Here is a 16,835-nt window from a genome sequence, read left to right as displayed (position 1 = left end):
CAGAGAAGCCATCATTTGCCATTCAGAGAAAAGAATACTATGATTATTAGAAATGTTTTCTAACAAGGCTCTAACATAGCGTGACTTAAGGCCATATTTGGCAGAGGCGGATTTGAGTTCTTTCATGAGATCCCACTCCATAGGGACATATTGAGGTGCAGGATTTGCATTTCCACCACCTGCCGGGGCTTGGAGGACCATGGGAAAACAAGAGAGATCCTCCGGATCTATTTTCCCTTGAATCAAGGCTTCCTGGAAGGTATTACGAACAGGCAAGGAAGCAGGAAGATCACTGGAGTGGGTAGGGTTAACATCAGAGACAAGAGAAGGGTTGTAGGGAGGAGGGCGAGGAGGAGGGGGGGGAAAGTGGGGGATCAGGAAGTGGAGGAGTTTTTTCCGGAGAAGACAGGAGATTTTCTCCGAATGGAGGTGTGGGATTTTTAGGAGGTGGAGGCATGGGTTTTTTAGAAGGTGGAGGAGACTGATCTGAATGTTGATCAAGAATTGGATCAGGAGTTAAGTCAGAGGGAGGATAAAGAATATTAATAGCATTCATAAGAGCTCTCCAGGCGTAAAGGATTTCAGGGGGGGCTCGCGGAGGCTCGTGGATGTATTTTCCTATTTCTTCCCAAATAGATTGTCTTAGAGTGCCACCTTCTGGATAAGCGGGCAATTTTTTTTCAAGGAACACAAGGAATTTAATGATGGCTTTTTTGATATAGGATAGATAATTGTGCCGCTAAGTTTCTGCGATTTGTTCGCCTTCCTGACTAAAAAGTGAAGCTCTTCCACATGCTTGGACAGAGCCTTCGAAATTGGGGAGCCCATACCTGCGACGCGCTAGCTGATTCTTCCAGTGCGCAAGATGAGAGTCAGGGCAGCGCACTCCTTCCTGAAGTCACGCTGTGAGCTTTTCCACGTTGTAAGGATGCAGCCAGAGACAGCTTTGCTATGGGAGGATATCTTCTCTGCCAAAGATTCCTGGGGAGGGACCCGTAACACGAACGGCGTCCCTGAGCTGCAGCTGGCTCGTCCTGCTGGATCACGTTGGGGTCACCAGTTGTGGCTTTTCACTGCCTGCTTCCTGGCGACGACAGGGTCTGGACTCAGAGCCCTGGGCCTCTCATGGTAAATAAATAAACACACGGCACACAGTGTTTACTTGGGATGAAAGACCCTTTAATAATGGTGGGTACTCCTTTTATAGGCTACATGCATACGTCATAGCAGGACAAAGAAGCTTTCTACATAATTATGCTAATGCAAACCTATGCCATAGCTGGTATCTTATGCCCCTACTTCTTAGCTCCTCCCAGTTACTCTTAACTTTCGTTTCTCCCATATTACTCTCATTTCTCCGTTTCTCCAGCTACTACCTTTCCACACAGCACCTTATCACATGGCTACATTCCATTGTCCATCCATCACTCTTAAGGTCGAGCATTGCCACGTTTATCGTACCAGTCAGTACCAGTATATTGCAACAAAACTATTCCAAATAAAGTTTCCTTTTGCAGTTGACTGGTATAATTTTGTCGATGCTGATAAGTAGTGCTCCAGATGTTTGGGGATTACTCTGCCAACTGATTAATTTTAGGTTTTTTATGATGGCTAAGAAAAACGGGCTCTTTGGTGCTCCATATTGTGTTGAGATTGCACTTAAGTCACCTATTACTATTGATACTAACTGCTTTCTTTTGACATAGTCATTCTATTTCTATTTGCAAGTTCATTCTCCGAACTTGTGGTTTAGTTTCTGAATGTTTCATTACCAGACTAGGTAGCATCTTCAGTGGAGTTTAGGGGAATGTAAGTCAGTGTTCTTCTGTTTATAAGGGCTTCAGGTGTGGTTGTGTCAAGTGAGGCTCTTGTGATGGGTCAGGAGTGAGTCATCAGTGAAAGTCTTATGATGAGTAGGTTTTATCAGGTCAGGGTCATTGGGAGGTGAACTGCTGGTGGGTGGGGGCTTGTATGGGTTGGTTGAGGGTTGGTGCTGTCTCTGGTTGATTTGGATTCTGAAGGGTTCATAGACTGGTTGTACATCCATATGTCTGTTGATAGAATTGCTTGTGGAGTGCCAAGTTTCGATGAACTCACAAGTATGGCAGGTGATATTTCAAAGAATATTAGAAATGTAAAAGTAAAGAAGGAACTTTTGATAAAGCAAAGAAATATTGGATAAAGCAAAGAAATATTGGAATGGGATTCATACCTTAATACAAAGATTCTCAGAGTGAATATAAAAATAAAACCAGATTTTTTCTCTTTTGGATTTAATGGAAAAAAACTTGGGAGAGAGGAAATCGGGAAGTGTGATCCTATATATGTTGACAGCCACAAGATTACTTTATGCACAAAAAAGAAAGGACTTTGATTCTCACAATGGATGAATGGCTGCAGAAGTCGATGGAGTTAGCAGAGATGCCCAAACTAATTGCTTTCATTAAAGACAAAAATACAACTACTTTAGTTTCTACTTGGAATCTGCTTCTGGACTTTGTGCTTGAGGTGGGTGGGAAATGAAACTTTTATTTGGGTTGTGGGAAATATACCCCAAAAGGACAGTATCAGAAACCTCGCAGCACCATAAACCTTAGAAAATAGTGCCAAGAAAACTCAAGCCAGCTCTTTCCTCTTTAAGAGAATCAAGAATCACCAGCTGAAAGAAAAAACTCAGAGCGGCCTGCTAACTGCTGTTACAAAAGGAACTAAAGCTAACCACAGAAATGTTTAAGTAGAGCCATTAAGATAAGGGGAATCAGGTTAAAAACAAACTCTCCAAGGTAAGCCAAAACTCTCTTTTTCCTGCCTCGATAAGATTAATTCCTAAAATAAGAAAAGAGAAAAGATTGAAACAGGATTAGCTTATCAGGACAGAAAAGAAAAATTCAGAGCAAAACCATTAAGCCAGGACAAAACCATTATGCCATAATAGGAATTGGCCAAAGCCCCTTCATTACATCACCCAGCAAGATTCAACTAAGCTTGGGACTCAAGACAACCTACAAAGTTAACCCTGCATGGCCCCATGGGAATCTGACAACCAATCAGAATATATTTCTTGCCACAGAAACAGGAAGCAAGTTCAAAGCCCAACAGAGAATATAAATCTCTCCCTCTCTCATCCATGTGCTCTTTTTTTGTGTGGAGGACCTCATTGTGGTCCTGTCCACCATTAAACCATCTTTCCAAGCAATCTCCATGTTTCCAGTGTCTTTTTTCCCATGTGGAACTGAACCGAGATGGACATTGCTTCCAATAGGCTTTTACTGATTATATAGGTTTGTTATTATAGAAATGGCTAGTTTATACTATTATTTAAAATAAAAAGTTGAGGTTAGATATTATTTTATTCTATTGCACCAAAGGAGGTTAGAGGTTAATGCCTTATTTTTCTTTTGTCGTTTTCCCCACATTTTTCCTTCCCTTTTCCTTCCCCTATCTTTCCTACTATTTTCTTTTGTATTTCTGTATCTTATAGTATTAATACATAAATAAAATTTTGGATAAACTGGATAAAATATTAAAAATAAAATAAAATAAAAAACAGTCTTTTCCCACTTGAAATAATTGTTTCATATTTGAAATAAGGTTCAAATTTGAAGTTTTTCCATTTCTAAATCTTTTGCATACATCTAGCTAGAAAGTTAAAAGAAAACAGGAAGGTTCCCCCCCCCCTTTTCTAATAACTAACTAAAAGAGAGAGTTAATGTTTTGCTTCACAGCATAATTTGTAAAACAGTTTATTTAAAAGAAAAAGAAAGTAAAAATCTGGGACAAATGGCTTTTTCCAAAGAGCAATTTCCACTTCTTGTCTTTTACAGATGCCTCCCTTCACACATTTGTGGTTTCGTTAAGCCATAGCCTGTACAAATCACTGAAGAGAAATCTGTAGCTTGCTTTACATGGATCACAATTTTCAGTGGAATATGTATAGTAATCATCCAGTCAAAGTCACTGTTCCTGCATGTCGTCCAACTCTTCTGTAGGTATTAATCCACTCCTGGCCTCTCCTGTCATGAGTTTGAGATGCCAAGTACCTTCTCTTCATCCTTTTTTTGAAGAGGCTTTTTCTAAATGGATGTTTCTGTAACTGAGTTATTCTTGGCTGTAAATAGAGAGAATTTTTTAAAAGTGTAATTAAAATGACCTTAAAAAGTTACTACAGACCTCTGCAGAGCTATTTACAGCTTGTTTTTAGTTAAGACAGCCATACCTTTGGCATGGTGATGTGATCAAATTTGGGCACTTGGCAACTGGCTCACCTTTCCTGCTGTTTGTAGCATCTCTGTTGACCATGATTTGCAACTTATTTAACAGTTTCCAGTATTTACTTCCAGTTTCTGGCACAAAAAGGCCATTGGGGAAATGGATTTTCTTAACAACCACTGTGTTCAATTAACAACTGCCACAAAAATTGCCAAAAAAAAAATGGGTCTGGTCATGTGTTGTTTTAACTTAGGACCACAACAACCTATGACCATAACTTCAAGCTCAATTATAGTCATAAGTCAAGGACTAGCTGTACGGTGCCCCCTCTCTTTTGTATCCTAGCTTTTTCACTGGCTTTGCTTTGTCCCTGCACTTCCTCCCTGCCATTAAATCCTTCATTTTTTTAGATGTGAAAGGTTACCTTTGTAGTACACTATTGCAGCTGCTAGTGCCAATCCAAACCCGAATCCAATAATGAATCCCAACAGCCAAGGAACCACTGCACTTGGGCCTGTGGGCCGAGAAGAGGAGAGAAAAAAATGTATTCCTAGTATTTTGGGTAACTGGGAGATTGGGATAAATAAGCGCATTTCCCTCACCTGGCCGCCAATGGACAGACCGTTCCAATGGGGTCTCAAAACCTTCATGTTCTACTCGACAAACATAAGTGACTTTAACATTATTCTTCTGTGGTAAGAAGACACTGTTGATGGAAAACATTCCGTTGTGCATGCGGTGGACCTCCGACTTTACTTGCTCTTGTGGCACTCCGTTTTGCAACCACTGAACGTTGATTTGAGAGGGATAAAATTTGCTCAGGTTGCACACGGCTACAACAAATTTCTCCCCCTGTGGCCTTGTGATGAGCTGAAGGATAGGCCGAGCTGCAAAGAGAGGAAGGGAATTTGAAGTCCTGCATCCAATAGGCCAATGTTTCCCAACCTTGACAACTTAAAGATGGGTGGACTTCAATTCCCAGAATTCTTCAGCCAGCCAGCTGCCAAGGTTGAGAAACACTACAATAGACAATTCCCAGCTCCTTGAAGCCAGTCTTGGACCCACCTGGGATTACAGATACAACCCTTTATTTAGTGACCATTTGAAGTTACAGTGGCAGTGAAAAAATGAGATATGACTGTTTTTCACACTTACAACCATTACAACATCAGTCACATGATCAAAATTCAGACACTTGCCCACTGGTTCAAATTTATTATGGCTGAAGTATCTTGGGGTTATATGATCATCTTTTGCAGCCCTCTTACAAGCAAAATTAATGGGGAAGCTGAATCCACTTAAGAACCATGTTCCTCGGTTAACAACTGTAGTGATTCACTTAACAACTGTGGCAAACAAAGTTATAAAACTTTTCAACAAAATTCACTTATCAACTGTCTTGCATAGTAATGGAAATTTTAGGCTCAATTGGGTCAGAAATCAAAGACTACCTGTATTGTTGGCACAGCTGCTCTGTGAACTTGGGTCAGTGGACACTGGCTTGTTTCAGTTGATCAATCAGGACGCACCAAAATCAGTTTCCAGCTACTGATTATCCCCCTCTTCCATCTAAAACAGTGTTTCTTAAACTTGGCAACTTTAGGAGACCTGTATGTCACAATTATCACGTTTGAGAAACACTGATCTGAAACAAACACTGGTCATGAACCACAAAGCTACCTAAAACACCCAGTATTCCTGGATCCTAGAGGTAAAGCCAAGAGGTAGGGATGCTCACCAGCGAGAAGCCAGGCAGCCCCCCATAAGCCCTACAGATGCCTAGACTGACATTTGAGTTGTGCTAGCAGAGGGAAAGGTTACAGGGCATAAGAGCCATGTATTTACAGTCTCAAAGAACCAATCGATCAAGACAGTAAATCCACGGTAGCTTTTATCACGTGCAGTTTGAACAATCATTGTTACAGATATATAAAGTTACTGCAGTACTCTTGTGTTTTTATTTCTCTCTTCCCCTGACCCATAACAACATCTCTGGGGTCCACAATCCAATGTTTGGGGAGCTATAGGTAACACTGGGACCTTAGATTGTGCACCACAGTGTCTGAAAGTTGCAATGTTGTTAAAATGGTATGTGCCGTGTTCTGATTTTACAGCGGACACAATTTAGTACTTTAATCTTTTTTTGCCCCTTCAGCAGATATCCAAATTGTGCATATCCTTCTGGGTGACCATATAAAAAACACCATAGGGTATCTTTCATCTTAGTATGAGAAAATATACAAGTCCCCAAGAGCTTCTCATCTTCCACTAAATACAAATCAGTTGAAAGAGTGATATTACCCATAAGGTAAAAACGTCTCCAAGTTGAATCTAAAGCTAGCTCTGAACCTTCTAAGAAGATAAACTAGTGGCTGGTTCATGCTACACAATAGTGTGGTTAGTTTGGTTCTGACTTTAAGATGTCACGATAACCTAGGTTTGTAAGATAAGGGTCTATAACTGCCTGGGTTCCTTGTTTTCTGAGCAAAAGGCTATACCCACCTTGCAAGTGAAGCTGGAATTTTAGTACCTCTGGCCCTTTGCTTGCTTGGTGATGGATTTGGCAAGAGTACTTGGCGTTGGCATCCGAAAATTCTGGTGTGAGCTTCAAGAGGCTTTCTGCTCTGAACAATTGGCCAGTGCTGGGCTGAGCAGGAGGCCATTCAGGGCCTTGCACAATCCTATCATTTCGGAACCACGTCATGGATATATTGCCAGGATAGAAATCTGTTGCTATACATGCAACCGTGCTTGGCTTGGTCAACTGCACTGTTGTGGAACCAAGTTTAACAAGTGGGGCAGCTGGGAACAGAGAGGACAAAAGAAAATATTTTTACTATCTAGCAACCCAATTAACTCCATTCATCAGCTCTGAAGGCCAACTGCCCTGATCCCCCATCTACCTACTGCTATTCAGTACTGTTTGGAAAAGTGCAAGCCAGCATCTGGAAGACCCAGAGGGAATGGGAAAACTCCAAAAACCAGAATAGAAAGATTGTTCGTTTCCTACAAAAAATGTTGCAAAGCTATAATTTTGGGTCACAAAGGAGGTGGCACTGATGGAAAGAATGTCTAAACATCTGCACCTGTCCTTCTCAATTTCCTTACTCTGGGTCAATAAACAACTGCACATAAACACTGTAACAAACAAGTACTCTATTTGTAGAAAGATGCATTTAACTCAGTACCAGGCAGAGGTTGCATCCGGTTCTATTCCTTATGAATTTACTGAAACACACAGTCACAAATTTAAAAAATGCATTCATATGTACAGATTATGTACTATAAAAATTATGAGAAATTAGCATATAAGAAACAGTGTAGTAAAGTCAAAGGACACAGTCTGACAACATGAAGGATTTTGGCTGACAAGTAATTCTGATGGGCAAACCAAGCTAGCAAACATTTCTAGAGAAGAAATTCAAAGAAATTCAAAGAAAAAGAAGACACTACTGATCATAATCTCTCCAATAGCCAACAGTCCAGCTCAAATAATGGCAAAGAGCAAAATCTGATGCCAATTTCAGATGGTACAGATAGCATAGGTAGATACAACAGGGTCTTGTTTTATTTACATATTCACTCTAATTATCTATATATATCCTTGTTTTATTTATATTCTCGTAGGAATTGAAGTCAGAGGGCATGCCTTACAAAAAGAAAAGTGGACTAGAACAACTAAACATTCTCTTCCTTCCTTTTTGTTTATTACTTTATAATTGCTACCTTCTCTCTCTAAGTCATTTCTGAAAGTTCAGGATTGCTGAGAGCACCCATTCAGATTGTGATTTTCACAATCATCACACTATCCCATCAGTCACATTATCCCCACTCTGGAAAAATGAGCCGCTCTGAAACAAGAAAATGTTATGTGCAATTGTCAAGGTCATTTCTGCCTTGTTTGGCCGTCTTACAATTAAGTACTGTATATAGCAAAGGCAGGTAGGCTATATCATACAGAAAAGAGGGGGAAAACATTACAATCCAAAGAATTGCCTGCAAGCACTTCCTGCCTAGCAGATAGATTTTTGAAAGAAAGAGAGCGTGAGAGAGAGAGAGAAAGAGAAATAAATAAATATAGAAGAAGTCAGAGATGAGAGAGAGGGAGAAAGAGAAAGAGAGGATGGAGTCATCTAGGTGTGGCAGGAGATATGCTGGAGAAAAAAGGGACAATGTGAAGTAGAGCAGCAGCAGAAGTGAATGAGAAAACCGAAAGCCAGAGGAGCTAGATCAGGAAGAGATCACAGCTAGATCACAGCTAGATCAGGAAGAGAGAGAAAGATCAGAAAGAAGCCCAAGGCAGGAGAAGAAAGACAAGGATCTGTAAAAAGTGGCAGTGCGAAGGAAAATGTAGCCCGGGACTCTAGGTAGAACAAATTCCAAGTGGTTCAGGTGTAAATACTGGTACAAGTAGTCCAGTGGTAGGATTCAAATTTTTTTACTACCGGTTCTGGGGGCGTGGTTTGGTGGGCGTGGCAGGGGAAGTATAACTGTAAAATCTCCAGTCAGAAGTGGTATTTGCCAGTTCTCTGAACTATTCAAAATTTCTGCTACCGGTTCTCCAGAACTGGTCAGAACCTGCTGAATACCACCACTGAAGTAGTCCTCAACTTACAACAGTTCATTTAGTGACTGTTTGAAGTTACAGTGGCACTGAAAAAAGTGATTGTGCCGTATTTTTCACACTGATTACTGTTGCAGCATCCGTATCGTTACATGATTTACATTCGGATGCTTGAGAATTGGTTCATATTTATGACAGTTGCAGTGTCTCAGGGTCATGTGATCACCTTTTGCAACCTCCTGACAAGCAAAGTCAATGGGGAAGCCAGATTCACTTAACAACTATGTTACTAATTTAAAAACTGCGGTTAACAAATATGTCAAAATGTCGTAAAATGGGGCAGAATTCAGTCAACAAATTTCTCATTTAACCACAGAAATCTTAGGCTCAATTGTGGTCATAAGTCAATGACTACCGGGTACAGTAACTGGGCAAAAGCGAGAAAAGTTAAAGCATATTAAAAATAAATAAGAGTGCGAAGATGAAAACTGTAGCAGCCAAGTGTCTTGTGCCATAAAGTAAAAAAAGAAAAACTCATTTTAAATTCTGTTAGTATATTTCATAGTTAGATTTTGATAGTGTATATATTTACATATGCATTAGGTAACAGTGTGGATATGTATAGATACATACCCTCTTTTCCTGAAAATACAACCTACCCTGAAAGTAAGTCCTAGCTTGATTTTTACACATGCACCCAATATAAGCCCTATCCCCAAAATAAGCCCTAATTAAGATCCCACCCACTCCAGAGTGGATGGGTAAAAATTAAGCTAGGGTAGGATGGAGGTGCTCTACTACTTACCTTTGGACAGTTGTATCCAGGCCTTGCACACCCTGACACCTGCCTTGCTGTTCCATTGATCCTGCAGCCGGCAAGGCTGGCAAGTCTTTCCTGAAGGCCTCTGTAGCTGATAACAAAGCTCATGATCGATCCAGAACTCTGTTATTGGCTGCAGAGGCCTTCAGGAAAGCCTTGCCAGCCGCAGAAGAAGAAGTTCCTGAAGGCCTCCGAAAGCAAAAAAGGAGGCTGGGGGTGATGCACGCAAGTGAGGTTAGTCAATGGATGACATTCCCTGAAAATAAGACCTGGTGCCTTTTTTGTGGCAAAAAATATATAAGACGGCCTTATGTTCAGGGAAACACGGTACACACATATACATATTTACTAGAATTCTTGTAAATACATTGTGTACTCAAGTTGTATAGCAATAAACAGCACTCTATTTCTTTGTTGGGTGTGTGCATATATCTGGTTTTGTTCCTATTGGTTCCCACCCTTTGACAAATCGATGACATGTGTGGTATGCTGATAGGTAGCAAAGGGGCTGTTGGCTGAAGCAGGATATTCCTCCCTGTTCAGGCAATCCCTTCTCCCCCTTGCGAACCTCACAAGTTCCAGCTTGTTAACAACTGGGTGAAGTGGCGCTGGCTGAAGTGAAAGCCTTCCTGCTTCTGCCAGATCTACTGCCCTATATATCTTATCAGGAGCTATCTCCTGCTAACAGGTCCATGAGCAGATCATGAAACGCTACTTCTGATCCACCCACCATCCCTGTGACTGTGTCTGTAACCTGGAGCTGGATTGCATCACCCTGGTAAAATAAGAAGTGCATGTAGTCCTCAAGTTACAAGAATTCATTTAGTGACCGTTCAAAGTTATATTGGCACTGAAAAATACACTTGCAACCAGTCCTTGCACTTAACAAATGCCGAAGTGTTCAGTCAGGTGATCAAAATTCTGGTGCCTGGCAATTGCCATGTATTTATGACTTTTGCAGTGTCCGGGGCCACAAGGTTACCATTTCTAGAGCCAGCTTCTGACAAGCAAAGTCAATGGAAGCCAGAGTCGCTTAACAGTAATGTGTTTCACTTAACAACTCCAGTGATTTGCTTGATGACTGCAGCAAAAAAAGTTGTAAAAGTTGCAACTCACAACAGCCACTTTTTTTTAGTGACAATGTGGTCATAGGTTGAAGTTAACCTGTAATTGAAAATGTTTTCCAGGAAAAAAAAAACACCACAGGTGATGTAGATATTACCGAATAAGTATGTTTTAGCATCATTAATAGTCAGTCACCCCTAATTCCCCCCCAAAACACTTTTAAAACTGTGGCCTGATCAGGAGTAGGCAATTAATTTTCCCAAGGAGCCAAGGACTGTTGTGGAAGGCTGCCAGAGCTACCCTCTGCCCTCCAGCACCCAACCCCTGTGTTATGACCCAGCTCCCTAAACACGACAAACCCTCTGATATGAACTCAAAAGATTCTTTTATTAGGAACGCCAGAAGCCCTGGCAAAAAGTTTATGTCGTAGGCTTACCAGTCCCTCCAGCTAGAAGATGAATAGTTGTCTGCCACACCTATTTATCTCCACCCCCTGCCTTTTGTCCCCAGAGCTAGGGTAGGGCCCCGCTAGCAGCGGTGGCTCTTTCTTCCCCAGGATTGGCCCACACCTTTCCACTGCTCTCCTCTTCTCTACTTTCTGTGCAGCCACACATCAGGCACTAGACCCAGCCGTCCCTCCTCTTCTTCATCAACCATCTTCAGACCTGGGGGCTGTTGACTCTCCATCTGAAGGCTGATGGGTGGCCCAGGCTTTGCCCCCTCCCCCTCCTTCCCTCTCTCTCTCCCCCTCCCTCCCTCCCCCCCTCTCTCTTTCTCCTAGCTCTATTCCCTCTTCCTCTTGGTACCTCCCAGTTTGCCCTGACGGTGTTCCTGAAGCCCGTGCCCTCTTTTCCTCCTCCGATTTGGCTGCTGGAGGGGCCAGTGCCTGACAGGCCACAACCCCCTGCCTCCTTTACCCCATGCCATCCCTACCCCTACTGCCAATGCATTGCCTCCCATCAGGATGTGCCTTGCAGGCCATAAAATGCCCGGGTTTGTTCCAAATCAAGGTTTTTAACCTGTGTTGCCTTCTCCCTTTAAATAAGGTTATCATTTGACCCTCATTCTGTTTCCCTTGGTTTCTCTTACCTTCCACTCTCAACACTACTGACTTCTTTTCACTGTCAGGACTGTGGATAACAAAGCAAGTATAAGTGGTGCCATCTGCATCCTGAACATTTGGAAGCAAGATGCTGGCGTTGCCCCGCAGCAGTCCTTCAGAAGACATCTTTGCCCCCGGGTGAAAGACTTCTAACTTATCTTCATACTTAGCAATATCTCTTGTACCCACACTCCATATCACAGCCAGGCGTTCGGGATCTATGTGACCAGAAGACTCCTCAAAGTTACAAGGCAGCAGGACATCAGAACCCGGTTTGGCTTGGATTGGGCCTTCGGGGCCTGTAACGGTCAAAGCTGCCTCTGCAAGAGAAAGGCAACGGGAAGAATTGCTGTTAGAAAATCAAAGTAAGACATTATGTAACTTGGTACATAGATAAGTTCAAGATTGCCTATTTTACTTGGGACTAAAGATCTTTTCAGTTGAGATCAACTCATATATTGATTTTTGATTATAATAAATATTTGACTGACTGACTGACTGAGATCAACCTATCTGAAGAGATCAGAGAGGTGGGGAACTACAGCCCCTTTATGGTTTGTGGACTTCAACTCCCAGAATTCTTGAACTGGCTCAGGAATTCTGGCAGTTGAAGACAAGTCATAAAGGGCCATAGTTCCCCACCGTGGAAGAGATCATCCTATGAGAAGCTGATGTTGTTAAGTTTTGTTAAATAGGGGGTGTGCATAAGCGGACCAAAGTGCCTACCATTCCTGTCCTATTGTTTCTTTTATTTTTCTTATATGTACTCATTTCTTGTATTCATAACTATGTTTGTTTATCCTTATACCTATTATCTTGTAAGCAATTGACAAATCAAATAAATAAATAAATAAAGGTTAAAATACTGGGCACCATCCACAGCTTTTCACCACACCTCTCGCGCTGCTATTGGTTGTGTTTTTCGGTTTTCTGGTTACTCACGTGTAAACGGCAGATACAGCAACAGGTAGGCGAAGTATCCAAAGGAGAGCATCTTTTAAAGCCAATGTTAAAATTTCTCTTTCCTCGGGGATTGGAATCTACCCAAGCTTAGTCCTTTGTTTTTTTCCAGGTTACCGAAAGAAACATTTACTTGATTAACCAAGGGGGAAAAAAATCCCGCACACAACAGCTGGAAATAAATTTCAGGCATAAATGATAGTTATCCCTTGGAAAGGGGTGAGAGGGGGAAGAAGCTATTTTAAAAAACGCTAAATAAAGTTAAATTGGGAATGGATAGTGTTTAAGTTTACAGTCTGGAGAGAACCCTGTTCAATCTTTTGAGCCTGACCATTGTGTTACTATGCAATTGTTACTAAGGTGGCATTGGTTCATGAGAATGTTCATGAGAATTTATTCAGTTCCATTTGGCCATGACTGTGCATTCAAGAATTTCCAAGAGAAAGTAACAACAAAGCTTACTAGGATTTGTTACACAGTCAGCCAGGTGTTCAGACCCACTAAAGAATGAAATATTTTGGGGAATATTAAAAGACACAATATTATATTTCCCCTAAAGTAGAATGGGAAAAACATGTTCTTAAAGGCCGAAAGCAGCCCGTCTTCCTGCTGTAAGAAAACAGCTTCAAGCAGAAGCCTTCTATTTCACACCTAGCAAGAAAACCAGGCCACCCTATTCATAGACAAAAGGCCTTTGGCCACAACTCCCACAGAAAGCTGGAGTTGGTGGGATGAAAAGTGAAAAACAAAGAGTCCTAAAATTCTCCACCCGCTCCAAAGACAAGGCATGAAATCCCAGCCAAAATGGGAGCCAGGTAACAATAATTAGAATATTAAAAGGACACACTCAAGCAGAAGTCAAAGTACATTTCACAAGGAACAGACATCTCAAACACAAGGCCCCAAAGAACGTATAAAAGCCCATCTATCTCAGCTCCATTTTGTCAGCCACCCCAGAAACATGCTGCTGTCACTGAGGTTTCTGGATAATAAATGAACAGAGTCCTCCTTTCCAAAATGCAGCCTACCTCCATTCTATTTTCAGTATCTTTCTCCCAGCTTGAAACTGGACCAGATTTTTTCTTCCAACAAGTGGATTCTCACTGTTAGGAAGCGTCTCCTTAATTCCAGGTTGCTACTCTCCTTGATTAGTTTCCATCCATTGTTTCTTGTCTTGCCCTCTGATGCTTTAGAAAATAAATTGACCCGTTCCTTAAGGCAACCTCTCAAATTCTGGAATACTGCTATTAAGTGCTCCTTAGTCCTGATTTTCTGTAGACTAGCCAAATCCAAATCCTGCAACCATTCTTCATATGGTTTAGTCTCTAGGACTTTAATCATCTTAGTTGCTCTTCTTTGCACTTTTTCCAAAGACTCAACATCTTCTTTTATAATGTGGTGACCAAAACTGGATGCAGCATTCCAAGTTTGGCCTTACTAAGGCTTTACTTCACAGGTACTAATACTTGACAGTGTTGAGCAACAATTCTATCTCAAACTGTGTTTTTCCCTACAGCCCATGATAAATAGTCTCCAACCTACAGGCAAAATTAGGACCAGAATTTCTGTTGTTAAAAAGAGGCAGGTATTAAGTGAGACCTGCCCAATTTATGACCTTTTTCATCACGGTTGTTAAGCAAATCACTGCAGTTGTTAAGTGGATAGCGTAGTCATTAAGTGACTCAGCTTCTCTCATTGACTTTGCTTCCTGGAAGCTGGTTTGGAAGGTTGCAAGGAGTGATCCAAAGACCCCAGGATGTTGCAACTGTTGTAAATATATGCTGGTTGCTAAATTCTCAAATTTTGAACATTTCACTATGGGGATGCTGTGTTGGTTCTAAGTGCAAGGACCAATCGTAAATCACTTTTTTCAGTGTCACTGTAACTTTGAAAGATTACTAATTGAATGGTTGTAAGTTGAGGTGGGATAATTTAACAGATGTTTTTGATGTTTGATAGCCATGCCCTAATTTATTCACTATTGTCAACAGAGGAATCAGTGCAATGATAAAGAGTAGTGGTGTTAGTGAGGTTCCTTGGAAGATTCCTCTTTTGATAGTAACCTTTCCCAATCCATCATCATTGATCATTTTCCATTCTGCCATAGATCTTTGCACAAAGCTTCTGATGTTTCTACTGGCCCCCTGTTATTTCTATTGTCCAATCATGTGGTAGGGAATCAAATGCCTTCTTGTAATCAATGCATGCTACATTCAGGTTGGTTTTCCTTCTCCTGCAGTTTTCCAGAATCATCTTGTTAATTAGATCTTTCGTTCTACTCTTTTGGGTGATTTCAACTAGAGCGTGTTTATAACTAAATGCTGTTGAACTGCATTATTAGCTACCACATCAATGTCACCGCAAATTTTAATTGCTAATTCATTGCTGATTCAAGTGCAATCAATTCACTTTATTTTATTCATCAACCAAATAAGTGCAGATTTATTTACAAGAATGTGTGTGTGTGTATGCATGTGTATGTGTGTGCTTTTATCTTTATTCAAATAAGGGGGAAAGAACCAGCATCCTAGTTAAAAATAGGATGAGATATAATTGTTGAATAGACTATCTGAATTACATACAGATCTTTTAAAGAATCATTGTGTAAATGTGTTATAATATAGAGAAGATGAAAAGAAGTGCTTCCCCCACCAGTCTTTTTACGCATGTCCTTCACTGGGCTTATCTTCAAGCACATGATAGCTTTTCTTGTGATATCCGCTCTCCTGTTTCCTTCTGTAATTTACAATCTAACTTTCTGCAGTTCTGCCTCTGAAAGTTTTCTGCAGCACAGCCACAATATTTCCCACTGGCTCTCCTACATGTTCCTACATGTTGCCAATTTCTTGTTCTCAGGGCTTCCTTTTCTATTTGCAGTTTTCTGGCCCTCTGGATTTTCCTGCAATCAGAGTTAAATTAAATTCCTCCATTGGGGTCTTATTGTTTCTGAGGTTGTAATGTACTGTGCAACTTGGATCAGGGGTCCCCAACCTGTGGGCTACCGGGCTGTGGCCTATTCGCAACTGGGCCATGTGTTAGGCCAGTGTGAGTGCACACAGCCCCATTTGCATGGGTGGTGAGCACCAGCACTCACAGCCGCACTTGCACAAGTGGCAGGTGTGCGTGCTGCCACTCACACAAATGAAGCTTTGTGCGCACACACGTGCATGCACTGCCCTTCAGACAAAATTATCCCCTCTTTCCCCCCCCCCAGCCCCTTGTGCCGGGCCGCCAACCTGGAAAGATTGGTGAACATCTTAGATGGCATGAAATCCAAGATTTCATGACATGAAAATTAAAATGAGACCACTATCACATTTTTAAATTACCTTTTTGAGTCTTGTCCTATTTCCCAAAGTTTATTCTGATAGGATTGAAGTTTGAGCAAAATCCAGGCTTTATAGAAACATCATACTGTACAGCAGAGGCCATGGCCCAGTGGTGGGCCGTGGAAATTTTTTGGTGGGCTGCAAAAGAAATGGCCCCCAAAAGCAATTAATCTGGGCCGCGCAGTTCTTGCGCCTCCTGGCTCTCCAATGGACCCCGGAGTCAGACCCCTGAGAAGCACGCACCAACCAGCTCTTACATCCGGCGGCAGCAACAACAATCCCCTCCCCCAGTGCCCGCTGTCAGCTCTTCCCCATTAGTTCTCTAGCTTTGAATTGCTCCCGGCTCTCTCTCTTTCCTCCCCCCTGCCCACATGCAGGCAGAAAAGAAAAGGGAGCCAGAGCCATGCACAGGTCTCTCCTTTTCCAGCCCTTGCTGCCTCTCCCAACATTGAAGCTTGGAAACGCAGGCAAAGCTGCCACAGAGGTAGCACCCTGAGTTGCTTGCTTCTCCACTACTGCTTCCTCCTCCTTCAGCACCACTTCCTTCTCTAGGTAGGGTGATTCTTAATTAACCGAGCATGCTAAGGCAACTCAGGGCGCTACCGCTGCAGCAAACTCCAAGACCAACAAACACAGACCAAGACTCCCAACCAATCAGGATGAAGGAAAAAACCATTCTAACACGGCAGTAGGCTAGCACCAAATTTAAAACAGAAACGGCTGTGAAAATCTGACACACAGATGAACACAATACAGAAGCCTGATGATGGCAAATGAGATTCTGCC

General features: G+C 41.8%; 1 protein-coding gene across 1 annotated transcript; it reads right to left on the bottom strand.

Moving 5' to 3' along the window:
* Positions 1-3,578: 3,578 nt before the first annotated feature.
* LOC113443725 (tyrosine-protein phosphatase non-receptor type substrate 1-like) lies at positions 3,579-12,754 on the bottom strand. The gene is made up of 6 exons (XM_087917319.1): positions 12,703-12,754; positions 11,748-12,080; positions 6,712-7,011; positions 4,812-5,096; positions 4,634-4,723; positions 3,579-4,108 (listed from the first exon to the last, which is right to left on the bottom strand). Exons 1-6 carry the CDS (start codon positions 12,752-12,754, stop codon positions 4,074-4,076), a joined length of 1,095 nt encoding a protein of 364 aa, XP_087773445.1. The 3' UTR covers positions 3,579-4,073.
* Between the last annotated feature and the right edge of the window lie 4,081 nt (positions 12,755-16,835).

The sequence above is a fragment of the Pseudonaja textilis genome, chromosome Z (genome assembly GCF_049901715.1).
Source record: "Pseudonaja textilis isolate UNSWEBS1 chromosome Z, rPseTex1.2, whole genome shotgun sequence".
NCBI classification, from domain to species: Eukaryota; Metazoa; Chordata; class Lepidosauria; order Squamata; family Elapidae; genus Pseudonaja; species Pseudonaja textilis.
Note: the sequence above shows the minus strand (reverse complement) of the source record. Positions and strands in the feature narration are given on the sequence as shown.

What these genes read in the sequence shown, in the direction of transcription:
- LOC113443725 (XM_087917319.1), bottom strand. Translation starts at nt 12,754, where the DNA reads ATGCTCTCCTTTGGATACTTCGCCTACCTGTTGCTGTATCTGCCGTTT. An exon ending in GCTGTATCTGCCGTTTACAC is followed by an intron (nt 12,081 to 12,702) that starts GTGAGTAACCAG and finishes TTTCTCTTGCAG; the next exon opens with AGGCAGCTTTGACCGTTACA. An exon ending in ATTCCAGCTTCACTTGCAAG is followed by an intron (nt 5,097 to 6,711) that starts GTGGGTATAGCC and finishes CTCTCTTTGCAG; the next exon opens with CTCGGCCTATCCTTCAGCTC.